At 41.3% G+C, this 12,702-nt stretch overlaps 1 protein-coding gene across 6 annotated transcripts in view; it reads right to left on the bottom strand.

The window, feature by feature from the left end:
* LOC132398020 (actin-binding protein WASF3-like) overlaps positions 1 to 12,702 on the bottom strand; it is an 81,889-nt gene that overhangs the window by 22,278 nt on the left and 46,909 nt on the right. For all 6 annotated transcript variants that reach the window (XM_059976918.1, XM_059976920.1, XM_059976921.1 and 3 more), the window contains 3 exons: positions 9,375 to 9,509; positions 3,365 to 3,518; positions 1,494 to 1,611 (listed from right to left, as the gene is read on the bottom strand). In XM_059976918.1, coding sequence (XP_059832901.1) covers positions 1,494 to 1,611; positions 3,365 to 3,518; positions 9,375 to 9,509 — 407 coding nt within the window. The remainder of the gene's footprint in view (positions 1 to 1,493; positions 1,612 to 3,364; positions 3,519 to 9,374; positions 9,510 to 12,702) is intronic.

Genomic DNA, 12,702 nt, shown 5'->3' with positions numbered 1-12,702 from the left:
CCTCTGCCCACCTGTCTATCCTGTCAATAGGACGTATACCCTTGAATATTCATTTCCCAGCCCTGGTCCTCTTGCAGTCATGTCTCTGTTATTCCTACAACATCATACTTGCCAATTTCCAACTGAGCCTCAAGCTCATCCACTTTATTTCTTATACTTTGTGCATTCAGATACAATACTTTTAATCCATTACTCCCTTCACCTTTCACATCGATCCCTATTGCACTTGGCTATACTCTCTGATCCCTTTCTGAGCTTACTGCCTCGTCAATTCTGTTGGCTTTCTTAACTTTTCTTGTTCTCTCTTTCCCTTTAACTCCATCCTTATATTTCCAGTTCGTCCCCCCACCCCCCGCACTTATTAGTTTAAACACACCCGTGTAGCAGTGGCAAACCTGCCTGCCAGAATGCTGGTTCCCCACCTGTTAAGGTACAACCCGTCCCTTTTGTACAATTCATCCTTACCCCAAAACAGATCCCAGTGGTCTAAGAATCTAAATCCCTGCTTCCTACACCAGCTCCTCAGCCACACATTCAGATTCCCTATCTCCCTGTTCCTGCCCTCCAGCACGAGGAACTGGAAGCAAACTGGAGATAACCACCCTGGAGGTCCTGCTTTTCAGCCTTCTTCCAAGTTCTCTGAAGTCACACTGCAGAATTTCTTTCCTCTTCTTCCCGATGTCATTTGTGTTGACATACACTACCACTTCCGGCTGTTCACCCTCACCCTTGAGGATGCCCTGCAATCGGTCCGTGACGTCCTGGATCCTGGCACCAGGGAGGCAACACACCATCCTTAAATCCTGCCTGGTGCCGCAGAAACCCCTTTCTGTACCTCTCACTATGGAGTCCCCTGCTACCACAGCTTTGCCTGACGTCTGTCTCCTCGGCTTTGCTAGAGCACCAATTTTTGACTCGCAGACCTGTCCGCCTCTCAGACTGGCAGTGTCTTTTGTCTCGACAACTTCCAAGAGGGTGAATCTGTTTTCAAGAGGTACATCCTCCAGGGTCTCCTGTACTCCAAGCATCCATCCCTTCCTCATCGTCGAGGGGGACTTCCCTCTTCCGGTATCTTCGGGGTAACGATCTCACTGAAGGTCCTGTCCAGAAAACTCTCGTTTTCTCAGATGAACCTGAGGTTATCCAGTTGCCTCTCCAGTGCCCCAAAACATTCCTTCAGGAGCTGAACCTGGACACACAGTCGTAGCAGCCAGAGGCACCATCAGTGTCCCTGACCTCTCACATCAGGCAAGCATCAGCTTACCTGTCACCTCTTCACCATTTCTCACCCTCTTCAGCTGTGGCATAGTCTCCTCCCTCAGCCTCCTCGCCGAAGGCTCTCGAGCCAAAAAGATCAGTACTGCTTAATGGACACTATCGGCTCAGTGACAATTGGAAATGAATACTCTCCATAGTTATTTCAGACTAAAATGTATGGAGCAATATACAAGACATTAGTTATGGATAATACTTTTAATTATTATTTTCAATACCTTTTGACGTCGTTTTTCCTTTCTTTTATCCTCCGTAGCCTGCAGCATCTTCTCTTTCCACAAATTGAAGAAGTAGGAAGAATCTGTGTAAAATTTGAGCCCATCTTTTCTGTCATCCCTGCATATAGAATTCAAGGAAAAGAACACTTGTAAAAAAAAATAATGACATCCCCTAGCAACATACTTCTCATGATATTACTTCTGCAGCCCATCACAGAATCTTCTAAAACACAAAAGTATTACCACACAGAGCTATTAGACTAGGAATTGTTCATTTGATTGCATGACTCTTCAGATCAAATGTAGATAAAAAAAATAATACATTTCTTGTCAAGATGTTAACCTCCACGCCAGCACTCTGGTAGAATTGCATTGCTCTGTCCAATACCCTCTTCCACATTTTTCTATTTTGGAACTGCCTGAATTTCTGGTGACAGAGAGAATTTTTGAAATATTGTTAGCTTTGGTAAATAACAGGTTCACTACTATTTCAAAATGATAGAGGATTGGTTGAGGTGGGCTGTGGGGGTCCATAAAGAAATATAGTCTCTAGTAGTATGAAACTAATTGAAATACTTTAACAACTGTGGATCAGATTCACTGGAGCTTGGTTTACCTGGCCTCTTAATGAAGGCAGGGTCGAAGAGATCAGTCAGGAGATCTGGCAGTTCTCTTGGTCAGGAGGTGGAGGAGTGCTTCCACTCTTAGTAGCTCCAAGGTAACCTGTTGTAACATACTTCTCTCCCTCCCCAGTCTATTCACTCGCTCAATCCAACACAGTTTGCACAGCAACGTTATCCTCCCTTTCTCCTCCTGCTCCATTCTTCAAGTGTGGGTGTGGTTTTTCTCATACCATCCTCCTTTTTGCATGGCTACTGGGTGTGAAATTCAAATGAGAAGCCATAGCTATATTTGGCTGTCATTTAATATCCCACTTTTCCCAGCTAATAAAAATCTCCTGCCTTTGCTTAAAAATTGTTTGTCAATTGTTTCTGTTGCTATTCGGGCCAAGTTACCTCTAACTTGACAAGTTCACCTAGATGATTTCAAAAGGCAAATGTCAAATGTCACTGCATACCTGTGCTAAAAGGTCAGGGTCTGTCCACATTGGTACAGAACATTGATTTTAGCCACACGGTGCCATTTAATTGTTCTCTGTAGAACAGAAGTACACAGAGTAACATTTTTCACTACAAGTCCTTCAGTGGGCTGAATCAGATGACCTCAAGGCTGAAAGTTAAAGGTGGACCTTGTCATGCAGTTCACTAAACAGGCCATCAAGAACATTTGATTGAAGGTCACTTCTCTGGGATGCTCAAACTAGAACCAAGAGAACGGCCCTCCCTGTCAGATTCTTCTTGCACAGGGTCTCAGCACCATCATCTGCTGCCCTTGAGGCATCTGTATTGGGGTCATTACAGTCATCCATCTAATTTTGGAATATGCATTTGCCAAGATCGTCAGACAAGAAATGCAACAAATTCTGTTCACAAATGTTGCAGTCTGGCATGTTCCACAGTCCAGGACAGGACGCTAAAAGATGCTCTAATGTTTTGTGCAGCTGTTGTAAAGGCTTTGTAGAAAAAGACCAGAGATTTTCTTGACATTGCAGAATAAGGGATGGAACTAGTATTTAAAGAACAAAATCCTTGAAATGGAAGTTAATGCCATGCTAAGTTATTACTAATGGAACTGTTCATATGGCGACATGAGAATGTATTCTATTATATAGTTGCAAATTTTATGAATGACCAATTTTAAAATTAAAAAGCTCAACGTGAGAAACTGGATCCACCTACAATGAAAACTTCATCCTTCTCGACGCACTATCTAGATTTGAGCAAATTTCCACAAGTCTAATTAACCATTACCTGTACGGTGTCAGGATATTGAGAGGTGGAGGCTTGTCACACTGTTGGAACATCTCCAACACTGGATTTGGAATAGTATTCCGTGACACCACCTGCTGGTTTTGTGTGGTTGAACTCTTAAATGCTTTCCTCATGTTGATGTCTTGCAGCGAGACTGCAATTCAAAACCAAATGTGTCGTTACTAAGACAACAAATTCACTTTTATTCATGTTACAACAACAAATGCTTACAGAAAGTTACCTAGCCTCAACCCTTTTTAAGCACTGTCATAAGTTTGTGTTTACGTACCAGCTTTACCTTCTCCTTAAACACATGCCATTACCACTGAGAGTTAAGTGCTATCAGATTTTGCAGTGATTCAGTGACAGTGAAGATGATGTTCAGTACATAAAGTGACAAATAGAACCACGTCACCACTAGTTCTCTTTATAGTAATTTCTCTTCATTTATTGATCCCTCTTCTCTGAACTAAGGCTCAATCTCTCTCATCACCATCACCCCCTCCCACTGTTCTCATAATGATGCACTACCTCCGAATAGACTGCATTGCTATAGAAACCCAACCTAGAACATAAGGAACAAGCAGAAGCAGGTCAAATGGGCACGATGCATGTTCTACCATGTCATGGCTTAGAAAGTTCTGGACAAAGTGCTTGTAAATGGGATTCGTATAGGTGGGTACCTGATGGTCAACATGGATACAACAGGGCAGAGAGCCTCCTTCTGTGCTGTATGAATATGCAGATGCTGAAAATATAAATTAGGAAATAACTGGGGGATGAAAACTCAGCAGGTAAGGCAGCAATTGTGAAGAGAGAAACAAAATTAATGTTTCAGGTTGAAACACTAAACTGTTTCTTTTTCCACATCCTGACTGGCATGTTCAGTATTTTCAGTATTTTCTCTTTTTAGTGAAACTTTATGTGTGCAGACTCAGATTTTGACACAGACATTTGATATTTTTCCTGTTTCTTGAAGTTGGTCATTCAAGTTACCCAACACCATATTTGCTATGAAACCTCCATCGGAGAGGGGTTGGGGATGAATGAATGGTCAATTCTCACATCTTTCTTCTCTCTGGCCTCCATCTAATACTTTCCCCAAATTAAAAGGCATTTTTGTTGCGAGTGTTTAACGCATTTTAAAATTCATACACCCCAGAATACAAACAGAAGAAACACAAATAATTGGGAATTAACAAAAATCCTGGGCAATGCAACAATGCTTGAAAGAAAATTTAATAATTCAAGTGCAGAACCTCTTCAGAATTAAATAACATTTGAGGAGTGTTTGATGAATCTTGGCCTGTCCTAGTTTGAGTTTAGAAGAATGAGGGGGATCTCATTCAAAGGCCTAGGCAGAGTGGATAGGGAGAGGATGTTTCCTGTAGTGGGGGAGTCCACAACCAGATGGCATACCCTCAAATAGAAGGATGCCCCTTTAGAACAAAGATGAGGAGGAATTTCTTTAGCTAGAGGGTGGTGAACCTGTAGAATTCCTTGCCACAAACAGCTGTGGAGCCCAAGCAGTTAGGTATATTTAAAGCAGAGGTTGACGGTTCAGGATTTGTAAGGGCATCAAGGTTCTGGGGAAAAGGCGTGATAATGGGGTTGGGGGGGGGGGGCTAATGAATCAGCCATGAGTGAGTGGTAGAGCAGATTCAATGTGTTGAATGGCCTAATTCTGTTCCTATGTATATTCCTCCCAATACCAAGTTAACAGGCTGACTAACAGTAAATTGTTGAATAGAGATGTAGAAACCTGCTTACTTATGAAAAAACGTGTAAAATGGGATTGCAAAATAATTTAATACACGCAAGAACAATGAGAAGAAAATGGAGGGAAAAGAAAAACAAGTTAAAATATTTATGTTTAAAAGGCAATCGGAATATTAAAGTATATCTGTTATCTGCCATTCTAAACTGAAAACAAGACAAGAGAAAATCATAGCAAACAATTGAACTCATCCCAGAATGATATGCCAGCAAAGGAAGAGGCTACAATAAATCAAACAGGGAAAAATAAAAGGCAAACTATAAAAGCTGAATATTTGAAAACAGTGAAAAATTCTGAAAGTACCCAGGTCTGACGAGCAGATTAGTTATGATTAACAAATATTTATCACTCTCCATTAGACAGCAACAAGCAGCATTTGCATCAACTGTATAAAAGCCCTATCACAAGCACTCCCTTCAGTCTCTTCATCCCTCTTCCTTTCTGCAACTTAAGCACTCTTGCTTTCTCACTTTTTCAGTTCTGACGAAAGGTTATCTGGATGAAATTGTAATGCTCAAAGTTACCTGACCCACTGAATATCTCTAGCATTTTCTTTTGTTGTAATAAAGGGCAAATTTAATGGGATTATAATCCACTTTTCAGTGCAATCTCCTTTTGTCTTCGAGAAAGACTGGCAAATCTCTTTGCTGCTCCCTGCATTTCCAATCCGGACATCAGCTATCCTCTTCCTCCATTTTGGTGCATTCCTCTATTTGCCATTTGAGTGAAATTTCGTATCATTGTTTTGCTTATTCTTTTGCCTTTAACTCTGTTGTTACCTCACCAAGATTGAGAATTTTATATCTAACCCCTTAAAACATAAACCCTTTAATTTCCACTTGCACTTTTCTCCTTATTTAATTTTGATCCACCCCACCAAGACACGCACCTTTCAGTTTTTAGGAAGGTTTCAACTCAGAAGTGTCATTATGTCCTATACCTTTGCTGACTGCTTGTTCTTGTCTCTGCTCTGGCATTATTTAACACAGAAACAGAACTACTAGGCTCTTCACAACACATTTCACATCAATGATAATTTCAGTTATGATGCTACAAACTCCACTAACCTTCACCCTCACCTCCAATAAAATATAATGAAATGTTGTGATTTTAGTTAAAACTAACAACAAGCACTTCAGCAGCTTTGCTTGAATCAACTTCCAGCTCAAGACTGACCTGCTTTCTAGGCTCAGTTCCCAAATATTCAAAGGCCCTATGTTGTGCTTCTAAATCAAAGCCTTCTGTATCAATGGGAAGGAAGTAAAAACATGAAGGAAACCTGGTTGGTGTCGAAAGCCACAAAGCCAGACTTCAGGACATACTAAAGTGTACAATTGGCTTGGCAACCATATAGATATAAAGTAGACAATAGACAATAGGTGTAGGAGTAGGCCATTTGGCCCGTCGAGCCAGCGCCACCATTCAATGTGACCATGGCTGATCATCCACAATCAGTACCACGTTCCCGCCTTCTCCCCATATCCCTTGACTCCACTATCATTAAGAGCTCTATCTAAACTCTTTCTTGAAAGCATCCAGAGAATTAGCCTCCCAACCGTTTCCCCCAGCCCTATAGAGAGGATTGTTTAGATTTTTGTGAAAATATTCGCTTTATTTCTCCTTCTGTAGGCTTAATTTTGTGTACTTTCCTTCTCAACTAAAGATCAACAGCTTTCCAACAGAATTCATTTGGGAGTTATCTAACTGTGGGAGTACATGTGGAGGCACAAATTAATCTGCAGGCTGGAATAGGTGGGTAGGTGGAGGGATCAACAGTGATATTACTCATTATTGCAAAGTCATAGTTGATGAAGGCAGGCTCATTCTCACAGTCACCAGATGAAAGCCAGTTGCTCTGTGTAAAGCCAAGCAAAGACTACACAGGACTGCTACAAAACTGACAAACAAAGATGAAAGCCAACCCCACAGCGTCTGACATCCTTGGCTCATCCGTTGTCATGGTACGCAATGCTGCAATCTGCAGCGATGCTCTAAGGTCAGACATTACATTAGTGGCATTGCCAATGCAAAAACATCTGGACCAGGCATCACCTTTTGCATTATCATTAACAATGCTGGGAGTTACAATCACAAAGGAAAACAGCTGTAGAATTGTTAGCCTCTTAAATTAACGTTGATCCACATCACGGCCATATTTTAACCTGTCTTTATTCATGCTTTTGATTCCCCTCTCGGGAAAAAAAAGGAGGCACCCCAGTCTAAAAAGTTTATATTGATTCAGAATTTTTGGAAAGACAGATTCAGATTTCCACTATTATACAAGTTTTTTTTCTGAATTCACTCCAAAGGACTTTTCCTTCATGTTGATCATGACCGGCCATTGCTCCCCACCGCCCCTTTGAAGTCCTACACTTTATGTGTGATTTGATAGCCTTTGTAGGCATCCCATTGCTTCCTTCAGGAAAAAAATACGGACAATATGGTTGATGTTATGCACAGGGTGTTTCAAAAATTGCTTGAAAAGGTCTCACATAATAAACTTGTCAACAAAGCTGAAACCCAAGGAACTAAAGCTCCCAGTGCAGTGTGGATTTATAACTGGCTTAGGGTCAAGAAGCAGATTTAGGGTGAACAGTTGTTTTCTGTCTGGAAGGGCACGAACAGCTGTTCTCCAAAGGATCAATGCCAGGACTAGTAATCTGTCACATACATACAATCTAATGACTTCAACCTGGATGCACAGGCCACTATTTCAGAATTTACCGAATACCCAATTTAGAAGTGTGATAAACAATAACGATAGCAAATTATTTCAAGAGTATGTGGACAGACTGGTTGAAAAGATGGACACGTGGGAGGTGAAATTTAATGTAGAGAAATGTGAAGATATGGTTTAATAGGAAGTGAAATGACAGACAATATAATTTAAAATACACAGTTTGCAAGTGGCTACACATACCCCCCCCCAACATCTCTCCTTTTACATACCCCATTCTGGTTGCACTCTCCCCCCTACTCTGCTCATTACCTCTCTCAGGTTCCTCTCCTCCTTCCCTTTATTCCCAGGCCCACTGTTCTCTCCTATTAGATTCCTTCTTCTTCATCCCTTTACCTCTTCCACCTATCACTTTCCAGATTCTTACTTCACCCGCCATCCACCCTCCCATCTTCCCCCTCACCTGGTCTCACCTATCACCTTCCAGTGTGTACTCCTTCTGCTTCCCCCACCTAGTCTGCCTTCTGCCACCTTCCTTCTGGTCCTGGCGAAGGGTCTCTATCCAGAGCATTGACTGTTTATTCCCTTCCATAGTTGCTGCCTGTCTTAGTGTGTTCATCCAGCATTTTGATCATGTTGAACGGGTACAGAGAGATCTGACATATGTGGGCACAATTCTTTGAAGGTGACAGAACAGCTTAAGTAAAGAGCTTTTCCATAAAGTATTTTGAATCATGGTTTACAGGTACAAGTCAAGTGAAATCCTATAAAGCATTGATTTATCATGACTAGTATCCAGTATCCAACTCTAATCCACATACTTAGGAAACAATATGAAGGAAACAGAGAGTTGCAGGGAAGATTTGGTGAAATGGGCCAGGGTATAAACCATCTTAGAGTCACACAGCCCTTTCAGCCCACTTCATCCATCTTGACCTTGATGCCTGTCAAAGCTCATCCCACTTGCCTGCATTAGCTCTGTATCTGTCCACGCTTTTCCTAAATCATCTCTTAAACATCGCGTTTAAAACTGCACCAGTTGCTTAGATAGAGCTGAAAACCTGAGATTGTTCTCCTTTCAATAAAAAAAATTTAAAGTTATCTGAAATTCTTCCCATCGTTGAAAAGGCTGAGAGCCAGAGGCAGTTAATTTCAAATGATTGTCGTAAGAATCATGAAAGGCTTGAGTAAACCCATTTTCAGAGAGCAAATTATCAGGATCCAAACTTAATTGCTTGAAAGAGCAGGGGAAACAAATTCAAATGTCAATGTCAAAAGGAAGTTGGGTTGAAACTTGGAGAAAAGACTGCAGAGATTTGGGAAAAGATTTAAAGAATGAGATTGACTAAATTACTCTTTCAAACAGCCAACATTGGGCCAAATGGCCTTCTTCCAAGATGTCATGATATTGTAATTCTTACCCAACGTATATAACTACACTGCATTGCAAATAAATCCCCACAATGCAATGTTACTGTTCATCAGATTGTTCAAATCTGCACAATCTTGCCTCCACTTACACCTGAGTTCTATCGCCAAGTTCACTGCTCACTGACCTTCTTCCACAGTGGAATCTAGTTGGGTGACTTTAATTGCCAGGCAATCAATTCTCTCCTGGAGACAGTTAACTCGCATACAGAAATTGTTAGCTTCATTAAAAAGCTCTCCAAATATATCTTCAGCATGTCTACCTGTGAGGAAGAAAGTAGAACATTTCAATTACAACCACTGGCCATCTTGGTCAATTTTGAACATTCTAGCTTTAATGAAGCAGATAATTTAACAGCCATTTAATTTCAACCTACATGCAGAAAAAGTGAAGGTGACAAAAATCTTTGATTTCTTTTAATCATAAGGATTACTCATGGTAACAAATATCAAAAGTCCAGGTAATTAATCTAATTAATGTTGAATTTTATTCTTGCAATTAATAATGTGTCTGTTATGGAGAATTCATTAGTTATGTGAATATAGCAGATATTAATTCACAGAAACAGGTTTTAGCTCTTATTATAAATGTAAATAATTCAAGACGCTTGTAGTTAGCCTTCAGATTTTTGTCAAGTGCAAGCAGTAAATTGAAGTTAAAAGCACAGGCTGCTCCAGAGACTAAGAGAGTGCGTATGTAAGAGCCAAACGTTAAGACAATGGGGTTGTGTTAATTGGCTTGCATCAAAGCAGGCGACATAGCTAAGTTACTTGCACCATTGTAACTTGAGTGCAAGCTGGCAGACCATACGGATGTTGTCACTTAACATATCAAACGTGGTCACAGGTACAGGAAATCAATAGTTTTTGTGTACTTACCATATTTGCATAGTTAGAGACAGCCCTGTCAACATTAATTTTGGGTATCTGGCTCTCTGTCATCAAAGCTTGTAGAGTATTTGTGTTAATTAGCTTTTCTCAAAGGCATATGGACCTCCAGAGGTGTCTTATTAATTACACTGTGCTTCCAATATGCACCTCAAATGAACCTTTTATCAACCCAAAGTATTGAAGTAAAAATGCCATTGTAACTATTGAAATTATATTGAATCACAGACTGTTATTTTTTATCTTAAGGGTATAACAATGTGATGTACCTTTTAGTTTGAGTGTCTCTATGAAGAGTGTCTCCAGAATGATGCCCATTTGTTATGCTGAATATAATGAAGACTTCAATATTACTAGCTTAAGTATCTCTCCAATAATTTTGTTCACAGTCATAACACCTGGGGGCTCTTCCAGGATATGACCGTTATTCTCTGTCTGGTCTGTGACTTTAACAGTAAAAGAGGGTGAATATTTTTAAGACTAGCATCCCATGCTTAGATCTGTTCAGGTCAATGACCATGGGATCACAAAGCATCAAAGACAACAGTGGATAACATGGTGACCCAGAGAATTGAAGAATTTCAGAGTTGCATACAGTACTTTGATAATAAATTAACCTTTGAATCCATTAACATGCTCATAACCTTTTTTATTTCTCAGTTCCACCCACATCACCTCACTAGTAATGCCGCCCTTTCTCCTTCAATCTTTCTCACTTTGTCATGTCTAAGACAACAGAACCCCGAATATTGAGTTGCCTCTTCTGCAACCAAGCCTCACTAACGGCTACAATGTCACAATTCCAGGTATTGATCCATGCCCTGAGCTCATTCACCTTTCCTATGATACATCTTGCATTGAAATATAGCAAGATCAGGACACGAGTCACACCATGCTCAACGTTTTGATTCCTGACTTGTCGGAGATCTTACCAACATCTGCCTCCACAACATCTCCACTAACTGTTCTGGCACTCTGGTTCCTACACCCCGTAACTCTATACCAAACCGTGCAGCATTAACAAACCTTCCTACTAGATATTAGTTCCCCTCCAGTTCACGTGCAAACCTTCCCTTCTGTGCAGGTCCCACTTCCCCTGGAAGAGAGCCCAATGATCCAAAAAGCTTATGTCCTGCTTCCTACAACTCCTTAGCCACATGTAAAACTGCATAATCTTTCTAGTTCTGGATTAACTAGCACATGGCATGGGTATCATTCCTGAGATCACAATCCTGGAGGTCCTGCCCTTTAACTTAGCACCTAACTACCTGAACTCACTTTGCAGATCCTCGTTACTCATCCTACCCATGTCATTGGTGTCCACATGGATCACAGCTTCTGGCTGTCAACTTAAGAATGTTGAGTATTTGATCAAAGATATCTCGGACCCTGGCACCCAGGAAGCAGCATACCATGTGGGAATCTTGTTCTTGCCCACAGAACCTCCTGTCTGTTCCTCTAATTAACGAATCCCATATCACCACAACGTGCCTTTTCTCCCCACTTCCTTCTGAGTCACAGAGCCAGTCTTAGTGCCATGACTTGACTGCTGTGACTTCCCTCTGTTAGGCCAACCCCCTTCCACCCCGCCCCCCCCCGACAGTATCCAAAGTGATATACCTGTTGTTGAGGAGGATGGCCACAGGGGTATTCTGCACTGGTTGTTCAACCCCTTTTCCCTTCTTGACTGTCACCCAGTTTCCTGCGTCTTGTGCCTTGGGGGTAACTACCTCTCCATATGTCCTATTTATCTCTCCTTCAGCATCCCGAATGATCCAGAGTTCACCCAGTTCCAGCTCTAACTCCTGAACGCAGATTGTTAGAAGCTGCGGCTGGATGCACTTCTCACAGTTGTGGTCATCAGGGATGCTGGAGGTCTCTGTCACACATTCTGCAAGAGGAACATTTAGCTATCCTGCCTGGCATCTCTACTGTCCCAGCTGAGCAGATATAAAGAAGGAAAGGGAAAAAAAAACATTACCTAGAGCTTTTCTTTATTTTTTTGCTTTTTCTGACTGAAGCTTCCAAGAGCTAAAGCCTCAAGATCACCACTCTAACTCCGTCCACAACAATGGCAGTCACAGCAAACATGGCTGCTGTGCATGACCCTGGCTTCCTTTAATTTGCTCTTGTTAATCAATCCCAAACACATAATGGTCACTGGTCAATTACGTTGCTGCAATCTGATGCTGACTTTTTCTATTTGGTCAGTGGACTTGATTGAAAGCTCCTCCTCTCAAATTTCTGATGTCCAGAATAATTGCTAGTCAAAGCTCAATTACGGACCACCCAACAGACCTAGGGATTTAGAGGAACAAATTTGTAAACAGATTGCAGACTGTTGCAAGAAATATAAGGATGTTATAGTAGGTGATTTTAACTTCCCACGCATTGACTGGGAATCCCATACTCTAAAAGGACTAGTTGGGATAGAGTTTGTCAAATGTGTTCGGGAAAGTTTCCTTCATCAGTATACAGAAGTCCAAACAAGAGAGCGTGTGAAACTGGATTAGGGAATGAGGCAGGGCAGGTGAAAGGAGTTTGTGCAGGGGAACACTTTGTATCCAG

This window comes from Hypanus sabinus, chromosome 8, assembly GCF_030144855.1.
Source record: "Hypanus sabinus isolate sHypSab1 chromosome 8, sHypSab1.hap1, whole genome shotgun sequence".
Classification (NCBI taxonomy): Eukaryota; Metazoa; Chordata; class Chondrichthyes; order Myliobatiformes; family Dasyatidae; genus Hypanus; species Hypanus sabinus.
The sequence above is the reverse complement of the archived record's forward strand: the minus strand, read 5'-3'. Positions and strand labels throughout refer to the sequence as shown.